This window comes from Tachypleus tridentatus, chromosome 1, assembly GCF_004210375.1.
Source record: "Tachypleus tridentatus isolate NWPU-2018 chromosome 1, ASM421037v1, whole genome shotgun sequence".
Taxonomy (NCBI): Eukaryota; Metazoa; Arthropoda; class Merostomata; order Xiphosura; family Limulidae; genus Tachypleus; species Tachypleus tridentatus.
This window is the reverse complement of record NC_134825.1, coordinates 131,396,612-131,412,452: the sequence shown is the minus strand read 5'-3', so window position 1 is coordinate 131,412,452 and position 15,841 is coordinate 131,396,612. Positions and strand designations below refer to the sequence as shown.

At 35.1% G+C, this 15,841-nt stretch overlaps 1 protein-coding gene across 3 annotated transcripts in view; it reads left to right on the top strand.

Annotated features, from left to right (window-relative positions):
• mrn (general transcription factor IIH subunit 4 marionette) overlaps positions 1-15,841 on the top strand; it is a 134,342-nt gene that overhangs the window by 64,657 nt on the left and 53,844 nt on the right. For all 3 annotated transcript variants that reach the window (XR_013013186.1, XM_076452439.1, XM_076452431.1), the window contains one exon: positions 14,814-14,946. Coding sequence is in view for 2 of the 3 variants with exons in the window: in XM_076452439.1 (XP_076308554.1) it covers positions 14,814-14,946 (133 nt within the window). In the remaining variant the exon portion in view is untranslated. The remainder of the gene's footprint in view (positions 1-14,813; positions 14,947-15,841) is intronic.

The following is a 15,841-nucleotide window of genomic DNA, read 5'->3' as shown; positions in this document are numbered from 1 at the left end:
TCAAACGTGAAGTATATTGAGCGGCAGCTACAGGCTGCCATCAATCGTTTACTGAAGTGGACCACAGGAAATAGCTTTAACTTCTCTCTAATAAAAGCTGTTTGCATGCACTTTTGCAGCCAATGGGGTGTTCACCCTGATTGTGAACTCCATATCGGTGAAGTGCTACCTGTGGTCCCTGAATACCCTCCAAGTCCTCTCTTCTAAAAATGGAGATGTTAGATGTTCCGTGCTAAAGATATATCGTGCTCTTGTTCGATTGAAACTCAATTGGATCACTGCCAGAATCTCAGCCTTAAAGAACCTTGGGCTTAATGATGCTGGAGCCCATTCATCATCAAGGACTTCAGCTCTGCACTGGGGCTTTCTGCACTTTCACAGTTCAGAGCTTATACATAGTCTCATGAACCTCCTTCGTACCTGCGCCATTTGCAACTGTCTTTTACTATATGCCTTGAAACTCTTTTTTTTTTTACCATAGCATCCTGCCTGGGGTTGTGTTTTCCTTTCTCGGTGGGCCATACTTTTTCAGAACAGACGATCTGCCATTGCTCCTTTTGGCCTTCGTATTCAGGTGCAGTTGGATGAATTAGTTCTGTCCATGGATAACATTGCTGCATCCACTGATAAACCTATCCCACCATGGCTTCTTACAGTCCCAAATGTAACCTGTCTTTAATTCATCTGAGAAAAGAAGACACTTCCATTCCTATTTATACAGATGGTTCGAAATCAGGTGACTGTGTGGGCTCTGCCATGGTTTTTTTGTGGTTCAGTGGTTGCACGCAGAATCCCGTTTACAGCTTCTGTGTTCACTGCTGCCCAGTACACCATTTTTCGTGACCTGGATCACAGAGAAGCTATGCATTACTCAAACTGCACAATTTTTTCTTACTTGGTTAGTTCTCTACTGGCTGTGGAATCGCTTCACATTGGTTCACACCCTGTTCTTGCCAGTATTCAAAACCGACCGCCCCATTTCTCTTTAATATCTACTTATATCGAGTTTTTTTGGTTACTGGGTCACATTGGTATTTGCAGGAATGAGCTCCCTGACATAGCAGCTAACTCTATCTGCTCTGGCTCTGTCACCACTGTGCCTATTCCATACATGGACTATCGTCCTGTTTTTAAGGCTTGGCTTCGTGCCAGCTGGCAACTGACTTGGAGTGAGCAACGGGAAAACAAGCTTTTCCAAATAAAACCCTATATTGGACTTTGGCCGTCTTGCTTCTGTAAGGATCAGAAAGAGGAAGTTGTTCTAACTAGACTGTGCATTGGTCACAGTTTTTTAATTTATCATTTTCTTTTATCTGGAACTGATGCACCACTGTGTAGTCTGTATAACACTCAGGTCACAATAAGCCACGTTTTACTTTCTTGCCATCGTTATGACTCTCAATGTCGGCACCATTTTAAACATTAATCTTTATAATGCCATTTAAATTTTTTAAATTTATAGATTAGCCCTTTTTTTTAATGTGATTCCCTTTTAAGAATCACAGTCCATCTAGTTCGATTTGAAATTAGAAAATGGCCATGATGCCAAATAACTCGAAACGAGGACTGGAAAGGCCAACTTCAGGTGACTAACTGTTTGAACTTCCTGTTAGTTATTATTAAAATTTTGTTAAAAGCCTTTAAAAACATTTATTACTTTACTTTTTGAAAATAGCCATAATGTCAAATAACTCGGAACCAGAGCTGGAAAGCCTAACTTCAGGTGACTGACAATGGTTTTTGTGCTTACCCGTTCGTGTTCCTGGTGAGTTATGATAATTACAATTATGCCACAGAAAGTCCTTTATAATTTGTATTACTTGAGGTTTTCTCTTAACATTGTAGACTAGATGTAAACATTGATTTTATGCTATTTATGTTGTTTTTTTTAAACCTTGTTTTGTTTTACCTTAATTTTCTTTTATGAATTTTACTAAATTTACTTTAATTTTACCTTTTTACTGGATGTTTGGTGCAGATAGCTTAGCTGCATTTTGACATAAAATGCCCAATCAACCAACCAACTCTCTGTTGGTCATCCCTCTATTAAAGTTCAAGTATTTCCACATATGCTTGTAGAACAACCGAGTAACACAGTAGCAGATAAGGTGACCATAATCAGGTTTTGTGGGAGTGTAACTGTACATTCAGACATCAGCATACTCAAAGAACAGCCAGTATACTGATGCTCCACTATGCTAAATAGTGTCATTATGCACGGCCTATGATCTTCCTTTCTCTTTTATATGAAATTATGAACTTTTCACATGAACCACAGATTGGAGAATTAGCTAAACAAAATGATGAGACTGGGGATAAGTTGGTGAACTATAATTCTTCACCACAACTGATACTTAATCAGGTTAGTGAACAGTATGGATTTCCTATTGGAGTTCTGAAGAAAATTATCCACTGCTCAGTTAATTTTTCAGTGAATGTTTGAACCAATGTATTGGGGAATACAAATGTTTCAGTACACTTGAAGAATTAATCAGTAATCATTAGTATGTAACAGTTGCCATTGTTAGTTTTGGAGAGGTTTTCAGGGCTATTCTCTACAATGGTGAACCTGCATTGTCTGGCTGAGTTTTTCTTGACATTAATAATTATTTCTTTAATATCTCTACACATATGTTACCAGCACTGTCATTTTTAGTATTCTCTTTTCATTGTATCATATAATGTTTGGAGAGTTTTAGAGACTTCAGAAATGAATGTATTCATTACTAGTTGGGTACTGAACTTGTACGGGTTGACTGATGATACAGTAACTTCCCTGCATTGTGTGCCTCTACTCATTCAGACAATTAATAAAGGTTATGTGTTCCTGTATTATGTTTACTGACTTGTGATTATCATATCTTATCTTACTATGTAGCAAGTAATGTCTATAACATATTTGGGTATTTTCACCTCTCTTACCAAAATATTTTTATTTCCAAATAATTATCCATTTTCCATTGAAGTTCTTTTCACTTGTATTGTACATTTTCGTGATTAAGATCATAAGTTTAATGATAGCAGCATATCACAAGTTCTCACTTGTCTTTAAAAGTGTCTGTATGATCATTGCTTCTAACTTGGCTGATGTTGCACAGCAAAGATGTATATCTGATTTTTCTTAAGTTCCAAATTCTCTGTAATGATGCATAATATACTCAAGCATTTTTTTTTTTTTACATACATATTGTGACATAATTGTTTGACATACACTATTTTCTTTCAGCTGATTTGTACTAAAGTAATTAATGTTATCTGGGATCCTAAATAGACCCATTGAAATTTAGTCATCATGATGGGTGTAAAGAGCATGAAGCTGTGAAACATTTGCTGAAGTACTGGAAAGTAATATGTTCAACAGGGGATTCCGAGTCACTAAAGTAGTCCTCTGATTCACTCTTCATACCATTTTGCTTTTCTTTCTGTCCAAAGCTGTATTAGTTTGAAGATACATTTGTTGAAAATATATGAAGAAAAGCATAAGGGTGAGAGAAATACTTTTAAAGAATTCAGCTACATTTTCTCCAATAATTATATACTGCTCAATGACATCAGGATTTTTTATCTTCATCAAAAAACTGTGGCATCCTAAGTTTCAAAAAAGAACAAACCACTCAGTTATTTGCTTCAACTACTTCATTCACTGAGAATAAAATAATATTGCATGCAAAGACTTCTTACCTAGTATGGATGAATTATTTTTGTTATAAGTGACTGTAAATAAACAAATAAATTGTACTTAAGTGGAAGGTGAGTAAAGGAACCTAAAATAAACTTAACATGAAAATAAGCTGAAAATGTGTAGCTGATTCATTAAATAAAAACTCTTACAATTAGCAGGTTGAAAAATGAAAATCACAGATGAAACTTCATAGGAAGTCTGCTTATACAGAAATGAATCTGACCTCAGAAAGTACTCCCACAATGCTCATACACAGTATAATAAAATTATTCCATGAATTATGCATTTGTAGTTGTCAAAAAGATTCTGACCTTAGTAACATATCCTTGATGAATTTCTATTTCTTACTCCCCATAGATATACTGTATTTTACAAAATGACAGTTTTGAATTAATAAGCTGATTTTGGTAATTTTCTGAATATCATGTAAATTATTGTATTTGTTTACATAACCTTTTTATGAGTTAATTGAATGACTATCATTCATTGTGTTCTTATTCTTCTTGCTGTTGAACAGAAGGTTGTTTGTACTGACAGGTCTGGAAATAGATTGTGTTTTTACATGTTTTGTCATTAAAAAAACATTGTTCAATTGTTCGTGGGAAATTACTATCTTTGAATAACTAATTTTCTTCATTCCACATGTGAAGCAGCTAACATCACTGTTATCTGTGAAGCTGTGCATAGCAATGTTTACTGTAATTCCAAATTTACTAAACATACCTTCATGACATGTGGTATGCTATTAGTAAACATTACAAATAACTTGTACGTGTAATGTCAAATTTTCTGTTAAAGTATTTTTACTAAAAATTTGTCTGTGAATTTACTGTGACAGTCAGTGACTATTCTGAAGGCAAGATGACACTTATGTTAAGAATAAACAATTTTTTCACCTTAGATTTTGTATTTTTAAGTGACTATCAAAAGCTGTAATTAAAACTATCTTCTGTTTTGCCTACTGTAACATTACCTGTAGCAAATTCACCAATCATGACAGTGAAATGATGAACTGAAAACTATGAAATGAACAATATTTTTTCTTCTTTTGATGAATAATTTCCATTTTCGTCTGTTCTACTCTTTAAAGAGTCAATTGTTAACTTTTTTATATCTGTTTTATGTAAACTTATGGTTTCATTTTTGTGTTTAGTCCTTTCTTTAGCACTAATATTTCTGTTGAAAATAATAAACATAATGGATGGCAATTAGCAAGAGGTTATAAATGCTACAAACAAAGTATGTGATCTGTGTTTGTGCAAACCATAGCTGAGATAAATGTGTGTAAAAATGGCTGGTTTCACTCCTCTACATAAAAATTTTCTCAACCCAAACCAGCCATCTTTACATATATATTTTTCTTTTTAATGGGTTTTCTCATCATCACTGATCATAGCTGAGAATAGACTTCAGTTTTTTTCAATTAAGTTAGTCCTTCAAATTACAATTAGAATTTTCACTTATAAATTTTGGAACACAAAACATATGTTAGACACTAGAGTAGAAAGCCCCCAAACTAAATGTAACTGGCTTTTGTAATTTAGATACAAATAAGTAACTTATCAATAATGATCACACATAAACCATCTGAAGCAAACTGTCTACAACTGCAAGAGAAAAAAAAAGAACTCTCAGCAGATTCTTTTAGGGCAAAAATTCTCTTCCTGTTATTATTAGTTATAAACACATCTATATGAGAAAGATACATGGTTTAGATAAATTCATTCAAATTATGACAAAATGGGAGCAACGTTAGTGATGGTGTCAATTCATTTGTATGTCAGCATTTCAAGAAGATATGCTACTTAAATTTCATATTCTGACTTGTAAACATCTGTAGTTTTAGTTGTTGGTTGGTTAGCCTTCTGAAAGCATTAACTCTTTCCATATGGGGATCAGTCAGTGTGACTGACCCTGTCACCACAAAGTAACCACCAGAATTTCTGTACTATAACTTTTGCATCTTTACAAAATCTGACAGGCTTTCAGTAAATATTAAAAATTTTGTACATATAGAAAATCAGATTTTGTAATTGAATATTTTTGCTAAAGAATTTGCCATGAATGTATGGAGTCAGAGTGTTCAGAGTGCAGTGATTTTCAAGTTGAGATTAAAACTACTTTTTGTCATCTGAAAATTTCTGAATTTCATTTCCATAATCTCTTTAATTTTCTAAATGAATATCAAACTTTTTTCAGTAAAATTTTGCTGCATATTACCATTTATTTTCTCTACTTTACACAAATTCAGTTCATTTGCCTGAACTTTTAACCACCATATAATCTAAATTACTATAAATCTTTTACTCTTTACTATTACTATTACTCTTTTTTTTTTTCCTTTCTAGAATGACTACATTTTGTAACAGAAAACTACAATTGTTTATTCTAAATAGCTTAAGGCTCCTAACAGTGTACATCTGTTTGTATACAACTTTACTGTTTTATTGCCATTTGAACTATGTTTAACTAATATTCCTGCAATACAAGTTGAAAATCACTCAACAAGACTTCCCAGTAGCACAGCAGTATGTCTCTAGACTTACAACACTAGAAATTGGGTTTCTTTACTCATGATGATCAAAACACAAATAGCTTATCATGCAACTTTGTGCTTAACAAACACTCAGCAAGTGCAAATCTCATATTATTACATTGAATGGTGTGATATATGAGCTGCTTGCAAGCATACCTGGTGAAGAATTTTTATTTTTCATTACCTTAACTAATCTGTCAGTTGTAGATGAATGTAAGCTTATTTTTTGTCCATAATGATGGCACCATTACACTAAATAACTTCTACTTACTTAAATAATCCACCAAAGAACACAGAAAAGTAACACTTACAACAAACAATGTCCTATAACTATTGTAATTTAACTGGCTTTCTAACAAGACAAAAGTAGTTTAAATTAATCCCCATAGATTCACAATTTGAACACCAAAAGATAAATTTTTATAGTAGACATGAAATTGAAAATACTCTTCACTAAAAATAGTTTGTCATTTGTTAGATTAAACTCCACCTTTCTGTTGGTTATAAATGATGTAGAATGTACCAAAGAGAATTATTGGCAGTTTGTGAAAAATAAAGAGAATGTGACATATGGGTGTGGCAAGTGACTCAGATTTTCTCCAATGCTGTGTAAAAGTGTTAGTACAAAGTCAAAAATTAAATCTCAGACTACTACAAAAAGAACAGTGAAGGTAAATCACAGGTAAAACATAAAAATTTTATTTATCTTCATGTTTAGTGCAAGAGAAGCTCTGTGTAAGTACTTGAGTTCAGCTATCAATTAATATTTTGTGTGCTCCCCTTTTGCTTTAATAACTGCAAACAGTCTTTAAGGTATTGTTGTAACATATTTAATCAAAGTGTTATTTGTGAATTTACTCCATATTTCTCTATTACACTCTCAAAAAGTTTATTTGGAAGTAGCTTTTGGTTTGTCAAGTTTTTGATCCTAGAACTGCTCAGCAAGTATAGACTGGGGCTCTGTGGACCTTTGCATTATTTGAATGAGTCCAACAACACCTTTCTTAGCTAAGTAATTTCTGCGTAGGTTGGATGAATGTTTAGGGTCGTTATTTTCTGGATAGTAGAAACCTTTCTCAATAATGTGCAAACTACTGGGTATACCATGACAGATCAGTATTTGGCAGTACTTGTGCTGGTCCATTATTCTATCTGTTTGGCAAATATCTCTTGTTGCCTTAGCAGAGAAACATCCATAAATCATCACACTGTCTCACCCATACTTCATGGAAGGTGTTATGCCTTGAGGTAAGTATCTTTCACCTTATTTACACTAGATGTAAACCCCTTATTGTGGATTTCTGTAAGTGGTAAGGGGACCTCCCAAGGAAGGTTCTGTTCTTTCAGTTTACCTCCTCTAGGATCTAAACATTCACCCACGTGTTTGCCGTGCATGGTGATCCATGAAAGGTAGTTAAGGATCCTGGTGATTGAGGGGTCCAATTCCAACACACCACTTTGGCCTTGAATTCCTGTAGACGGGCAGCCTTGGGGTGGCTTCCCTTGGGTCAGTCGGCTGGTCCACTTGGGCTAGGGTCAACCAAATACCAGTGTTGGATGTTCTCAACAGGTGTTGTGGACATTATATCTGATGCTGGTGTTTGGGTATAGTGCTCATGAAACCATGGCATTGCTGCAGTGTTCTTGCTTGACATTGTTGTGCATCCCCTTGTAGGTCTCCATGGTGGGTTGGGTCAGTGGGCTCCGAAATTTCCATTTTTTGTATTAGATTCCCCAAGTAAAAACTTAAATAAAATAGTGAAAAAACAGTTTTATAAGTAAACTACCACATCTTGAAGATTCTGAGCAGCAATCTTAAACATCTGTAACACCTATTGTACTTCATTTTCTTATCTTACATTCTCTTTCAGACAAACCCTTAGGGCAAATGTCTCCCTTTTTCTTTCAGAAGGGACTAGAGGGACTTGTTGGCTCTCCAAAGTCAGTAAAGAAGCTTGATCTGGTGACATATTGGTGGAAACATTCACATCTGAACACAGTGAGCTCCTCTTACATTGAAAGGCAATTGGGGATATACGTATTGAGGTTACACCTCATGCTACTTTGAATTCATCACAAGGAGTTATTGTTGAGAAGGATTTGAAAAACATCCCCAAGTCAGAGATTCTTGCTGGTTTCTCCACTCAAGGCATTTCTGCAGTGAGGCATATCTCCACTCGCAAAGATAAAATTACAATGCCGACCAATGACCTCATTCTGACATTAACATCACCACATCCACTTGTCATGATCAAGGTAGGCTATCTTAATTGCAGGGTACGGCCATACATTCCAAACCCCCTCTGATGTTTCCAGTGTCAGTGGTTCGGTTACTTGAAGGCGTCATGTTGTGGTTTCTTAACGTTTGCTCGTTGCAGTGGCAAGGACCATTATGCCTATCAGTGTGAAATGGACTCTCATTGCATCAATTTCAGTGGCTCTCACTTGTCCTACTTTCATTCTTGCCCTAAATGGTTGGAAGGAAAAGAGGTGCAATGTTTCACTACCATTCATAAGATTACTTATCCTGAAGCTCGAACCACTTCATCTCGGACATATGCTACTGCACTTTATTCCACTACTATAGTGGGGGTACAGACAGACCTCTCTATGCCTCCAAAAGAATCGTTCTCTAAACAAATGAAAAGTCTTTTGACCTCCATGGTTAAAAAAGTTGATGAATGAACTTCAACACCCATCTTTGTCCCTTACATACATTCCAACAAATCCCAAGATCCACTTCCTTTGGTTCTAGGTACAGGCATTTTCTTGGATTCATCTTCTCCCACCCCAAGCTGGAAAACAATCATTTGTACATGTCCTCATTCACTGGAATCCTCTTCCAACAGCAAAGACCTGCCTAATCAACCCAGAGTAGGATCCATGGAGGTCGATAGACCTCCCTTGAAAAAAGATGTAGTTGTAAACAGAAGGGTTCTCCACCCAATTCATCTACACACAAATAAAAATGGCCATCTTGATACAATGGAGCTGTTGAGGTTTACATTCTAATCTGGATGACATCGAAACACTGAATGTCTTTCTTAAAAGGAAACATTTCTGAAACCTGCTGATACAGTCACCTTTTGGTGGTTTTCTTTGTACAGAAATGACAGTCTGTGTGATGGACAAGTGCATGGAGGGGTGGCACTGTTGGTTGATCAGCATGTGTTCACCCTGTCTTTGCCACTTGACACACCCTTGGAGGCCGTAGCCATCCGTGTTTCCTTGGGTCATACCACACTGTTTGTTCTCTCTACCTGTCACCTGGAGAGATGTGTGATCAATCAGACCTTGATGCTCTTATTGAACAGATGCTGTCTCCGTTTTTAATCCTGTGGGACTTTAATGGACATCATCCCCTCTGAGGAAGTGCTGATATTGATAGGAGGGGTTGCTCTGTAGAGCATATATTCTCTGATCACAACCTTTCTCTTTTCAATATTGGTTGTTCTACTTATTTTCTGCATCTAGTTAGCCTTTTACTAATGTTGATCTCTCAATTTCCTCCTCTTCACTATTCTCTCCTTTTTCATGGAGGGTTGACAATAATCCACAAGGCAGTGATCATTTCTTTGTAATTTTGAGAGACACTGGCCGTAGTCATTGCCACCTGACCCATATGCCCCGGTGGAAGCTGGATCACTCAAACTGGCCCTTTTTCACTGCTCTCGCAGAACTAGATCCTGCCATCAATAGATGACTGTATGGCAGCAGTACCTAACTGTATTATGCAAGCAGCTGCTCAGTGTATTCCCAAAACCTCAACATGTTTTACATGATAACCTTGTCTGTGGTGGAATCCTGCCTGCCACATGGCACGGAAGGCTCAAAAACGACCCTGGGATACTTTCCATAGATATTCCACACTCTTGAACTGCATCCCTTTCTAGCAGGCCCGTACCAATGCTCAGTAGATAAGACATCAAAGCCAGAAGGAATCTTGGATTAAAGGACAAGAGATTCCAAGCTCGTTTGGGTGCGACACTTTCCCATTCTTTTGTACAGGAACTTGGAGTCCCTCAGGACTGTGTTTTGAGTGTAACTTTTCAGTATAAAGATTAATACCATCATTGAACAACTCACTCTCAGTGTTGCAGATGGGCTCTATGTCAGTAACATTCATATCTTATGTCAGTTGTCGAACATGAGGTATATTGAGTGGCAGCTACAGCCTTCCCTCAATCGTTTACTGAAGTGGACCACAGCAAACAGCTTTAACTTCTTTCTCAAAAATCGTTTGCATGCACTTTTGCAGCCAAAGGGGTATTCACCCTGATTCTGAACTCTGTATCGGTGAAGTTGTGCTTCCTGTGGTCCTCGAAACAAATTTCTTGGGGCTTATCTTTGACAGTAAGCTAACCTTTATACTACACATCGGGGGAGCTACAGGTCAAAGTACAAGAACACTGAACATTCTCCGTGTCCTTTCTTCCATCTTTTGGAGAGTGGATCGATTTTCTATTCTAATGATATATCGTGCTCTTATTTGATCAAAACTTGACTGTGGATCACTCGTCAATGGCCCTGGCAGAACCTAGGGCTTATAGATGCTGGACATTATTCATCATCAAGGACTTCAGCTCTGCACTGGGGTTTTCTGCATTTCCCAGTTCAGAGCTTATACATAGTCTCATGAACCTTCTTTGCACCTCTGCTATTTGCAATTGTTTTTACTATATGGGCTCTACCATGGTTTATTGTGGTTCGGTGGTTGTGCGCAGAATCCCCTCTATGGCTTTTGCATTCACTGCTGAACTGTACGCCATTTCTCTTGCCCTGGATCATATTGAAGCTAAGCAGTACTCAAACTGCACTATTTTGCTGACTCACTTAGTTCTCTACTGGCCTTGGAATCACTTCACGTTAGTTCACACCCTGTTCTGTCCAATATTCAAAACAGACTGGACCATTTATCTTTAACATCTACTTCTATCCATTTTTTCTGGATACCAGGCCATGTTGGTATTCATGGGAACGAGCTCACTGACATTGCAGCTAAATATATATGCTCTGGCACTGTCATCGTTGTGCCTGTTCCATACATGGACTATGGTCCTGCATTTAAGGCTTGGCTCCGTGCCAGCTGGCATTTGACTTGGAGTGAGCAACGTGAAAGCAAGCTTTTGCAAATAAAACCCTATATTGGACTTTGGCCATCTTGCTTCCATAAGGATTGGAAAGAGAAGTTGTTCTAATTAGACTACACATTGGTCGCAGTTTTTTAATTCATCATTTTCCTTTATCTGGAACCAATGCACCAATGTGTAGTTTGTGTAACACTCAGGTCACAATAAACTACATTTTGCTTTCTTGCCATCATTACGACTCTCAACGACAGCATCATTTTATACATGTTCTATCCCAAGGTTTGTCCATAACGTTAGACAGTGTTATGGGTTATGGTAACACTGTCCACCTTGGAAATGTTTTTTAGTGTTTTAAAGGCCATTATTCTTTTTAATGCCATTTAATTTTTTTATTTTATACATTAGATGTTTTTTAATGTGATTCCCTTTTATGAATCACAGTTCGTGTAGGTCGATTTGAAATTAGAAAATGGCCGTAACATTAAATAACTAGAAACTAGGACTGGAAAGGTTAACTTCAGATGATTAATGCTGCTGTTTGAACAACTCGATAGTCATCCTATGTAGTTATTATTGAAATTTTGCTACAAGTCTTTTAAAACTTTTGTTATTTTACCTTTTAAAAATGCCCATAATGTCAAATAACTCAGAACCAGGACTGGAAAGGCCAACTTTAGGTGACTGATGCTGGTTTTTGTACTTACCTGTTACTCTTTCTGACAAGTTATGATAATTACAATTATGCTGCAGAAAGTCCTTAACAACTTGTTTTAATTTAGTTTTTCTCTTAACGTAGACTAGATGTAAACATTGGTTTCATGCTGTTTATGTTTTTTACATTTGTTTTTGTTTTACCTTAATTTTTTTTCAAGAATTTTACTGAATTTACTTTAATTTTAATTTTTTACCAGATGTTTGGTGCAGATAGCATAGCTGCTTTGTGCCATAAAACACCAAATCAACCAATCAACTAGATGTAAAATCTGCACTTTGAACCAAATATTTCAAACACGGAGTCATCCATTCATAACATCTTTTCCCAATTATCAACAGTCCAATTTTGTATTTCTTAGAAAATTTTGATCTCTTAATAATATTTGGAGATCAAAGTATAGGTCTTTAACTGCTGTACAACCAAATATTCCATTCTCATTGAGTCTTTTTGATACTGTAGATCTGGATGCTTTTGTTTCATTTGGAATGTGGTTGTTTGTCTCATGCTTGAAATCATTGTCAATTTTCCTTGTGTCCCTGTGGCGGTATGAACAAAGATAATTAACATCAGTATCGTTGAGTTTAGGTGTTTTGCTTCTTTCTTTCTTGTTTTCAAACTTCCCAGTCTTGGTCTTATGATTTAGGATGACTTCACAGCATTTGGAATCTGCAGCATTTTATTGGAGAGTCCAATCAGCATCTCATAAAGGTTTTATGCAAACTCTCTGTTTAACTGACAATATTTATTATGTTTTTTGGGCTATGGCATGACAATGAAATGTATAGTGTTAAATGCTGTTTTTTGTTTGTTTTTAATGTTTATTTGTGGAGTGGTGTTAAAGATTTCTTTTAGCATATACTGGTGCCATATGCTAACTTCTTCCTATATAGTTAAGACACTTCATGGTGGACCATGACAGTAATTTTAGACCTTAAGTTTTATCAGTCTGTTTATTTATGCCAAATTCTTATGACATGCCCTTGGTAAAAGTATATGGGAATTCTAAAAAATAAGTATTTTCACCCTAGCTCATTCAGTTATCAACAGGGATCCATTAACTATTACCATAGTGTTGAAATTTACATTCTATAATGGTGTGAAAGAATTAGCCCTGTAGAATGAAAATAATGACAAAATATTCTATTGTCCTAATTCTTTTGCACAGTATTGTAATTTGTCTCTGTAAACAAATAAGATTAAAGGCTACAAAAATAGGCCTTGCTTTAGTAATATCTATTTCATAATGAGTAACTTACACTATATTCTGTACTTTGAAGAGGTGTGGTAAATAATTTAGAGAAGGAAGAGACCTAGAGAATGAATGTCACAATTCTTATATTATAGAACATATATTATATGTTCTATAAAATAGTTTACTAGAATTATAAAAAGTAAACTATAAAATGTTTAAAAAATGTTACCTAAACTGTTATTGACTTGATCAGTCTGCTTGGTTTAAGCATATTTTGTTAATTTATTTTAATTTTTAAAACATTAGGTCTCTGGTGGTTATAGCTTCGACATTCTTATATCTCTGTATGAATCTTAAACACGAGACTCACTCTTAATGTAGTGTGCTTTTGGGTGCACCAAACTCTCTATCTTAAGTTGTATATACATCCACAGGTCTCTGTTCCACATAGATCAGATGAATGAATTCCCATTTCTCAGCTGTAATCAAGGTCACTGCTTTATGTTCCAAGAAACAACTCCTCTGACCAAAACAAGCGAGAAGATATTAGGCTGTGGCAGTTGTACATATTTATGTTATATACAGTATTCTTAAGAGCTGCTTCTTACAAGTGAAACAAATTGATCCTTTACTAACTTAAAGTGAATAGGTAACATTTATACCAATTTCATTAAAAATTTATAAGCTAATAAAATGAATACAATAAATGATATAGTAGATAAAATGATTGGCACATTATTTATTTTGTATTTCCCAGCAAGTTTGTTTGGACAGGAACTTTTAGAAATTTAAAGAGAGTAGTTGATTATTTTTTGGAAATAGAAGGTCTGTTTAAAATTTGTACTTTCCTCAAGTGTAGGTGTGCAAGGATAGCCGTTTAGAGCCTAGAGCCACTCTACATGAATAAATCCCCATCATGGAGATTAAAACATTACTTAGGAAATGTCCACAAGTAATTCTTGTTCATACAAACATGCTTGAGATATTCATACTACCTAAATATTAACTCAAGTTTTATGTAAAGCCAAAGTAAATGGGTTATACAGAGAATAAATCATTACACCCCTTTTTACAACATTGATGAAGCTATCTAATAAAAATGATTTATTTACCTTCTAACAGTGACATTGAAAAAGCTGTGAAAAAGAATAATGGCTTGTGAATTGTAACAGCTGAATAAAAGTTAGTTGTAAAATTGCTAGTGGATAAGAAAACATGGTACAAGACAAGAATTTCTTGTCAGACTCTTTTGTGACCTTTACTTCCTAATTATAGAGCTTCCCCTTATTTGTTTTTATGCTTAAATATTACACAGAAGTGGATAAAAATGAATTTCTTTTTATTGTGTGAAAACATCAAATACTGGTATTTGTTAATCAGACCTTGCATCTGGAGAGTGGAATACCTTGTATTTTGCACAGGCATTATTCATAAATATTTAAATTAATGTATAAATGTCTTTGGCTCAGTCATAGATTAATATAACAGTAATTTATGTTTATATAATAATTTAAAAACTAGACATGGATTTTCATTATGCATTATAAAAAGCTATATTCATTTTGAAAATTTTACTTTATACCTTTATTTTCTTAAAGAGGAGGTCAGGTAGGTTCCATCCCACAAGGCTGGCAATCAACCTTGCATCAGGCTTGAAGGACAACAGCTTAGATGTTCATAGACCGGGATATATTTTAGTGGAGACGAATTACAGAGTTTATGCTTATTCAGGTAATTGAAATGTATTCTGAAATCTAGTTTCTTTGCTTGGTATTGTTAGTATCAGGCTTTAAAAAAATTAACATTTCATCCATCATTTTTTAACCTTTTAGATGGTTTTCAAAAGATTCATTGACACATTGTTTCTGACACAGCCCTCCAAGCTCAGCTGTTTAACTGATGGCAATGTAAAAATTAGTGGCCTGAAATGATTTTGGGGTGGCAAGCTTCCTGTAAATTTTTAGAAGGAGAAACAAAAATACATTTTATTTTAAGTACTGTTCATAAAATGTGCTACTTTCCCATAGTTCCTTTCAGGTCAAGCTGTTCATTTCTCCTCTTGCTTGAGTTGTTTCATGCTTTTGCTGCAGATTCAGTATTGAAATTGTCAACTTGAAATTTTGATGAGATTCTCAAGGGTGTCTACTGCATGAGAATTCTTGCAGCTGGTTTTGATTCTTTTTCAAGTAATGAAACTTCTCTCAAGTAAGCTGAATGTTATAATAAAAGTAAAACACATTCATAGAAAATAGATATACACCAGAACATTTTCTATAGTAAGGGAATATTTATGAATATTCTGGTAGAATAAACACCAATATGAAAGTTTTGAAATTGAAAATACTTAACAAGCATCTATGTGCATTTGTGAATGACAAATTGTTATCATGTACAATGTATTTAGTATTGTATGACTCTCTGGAACATCATACCAAAAAAAAAAAGTCTACTAAAGGATTTTACTTGAAATACACTATCACCAGGATTTTCAACTCCTCCACTGGTGTTTTGTACAGTTCACCTTGGATCAGACATAAACAGATTTTACTTACTATTTAGAAAATACTTTGAAATGGTTATTATAAGAGACCTTTTAAGAAAAACAAGCATCTTGAGATATAACATT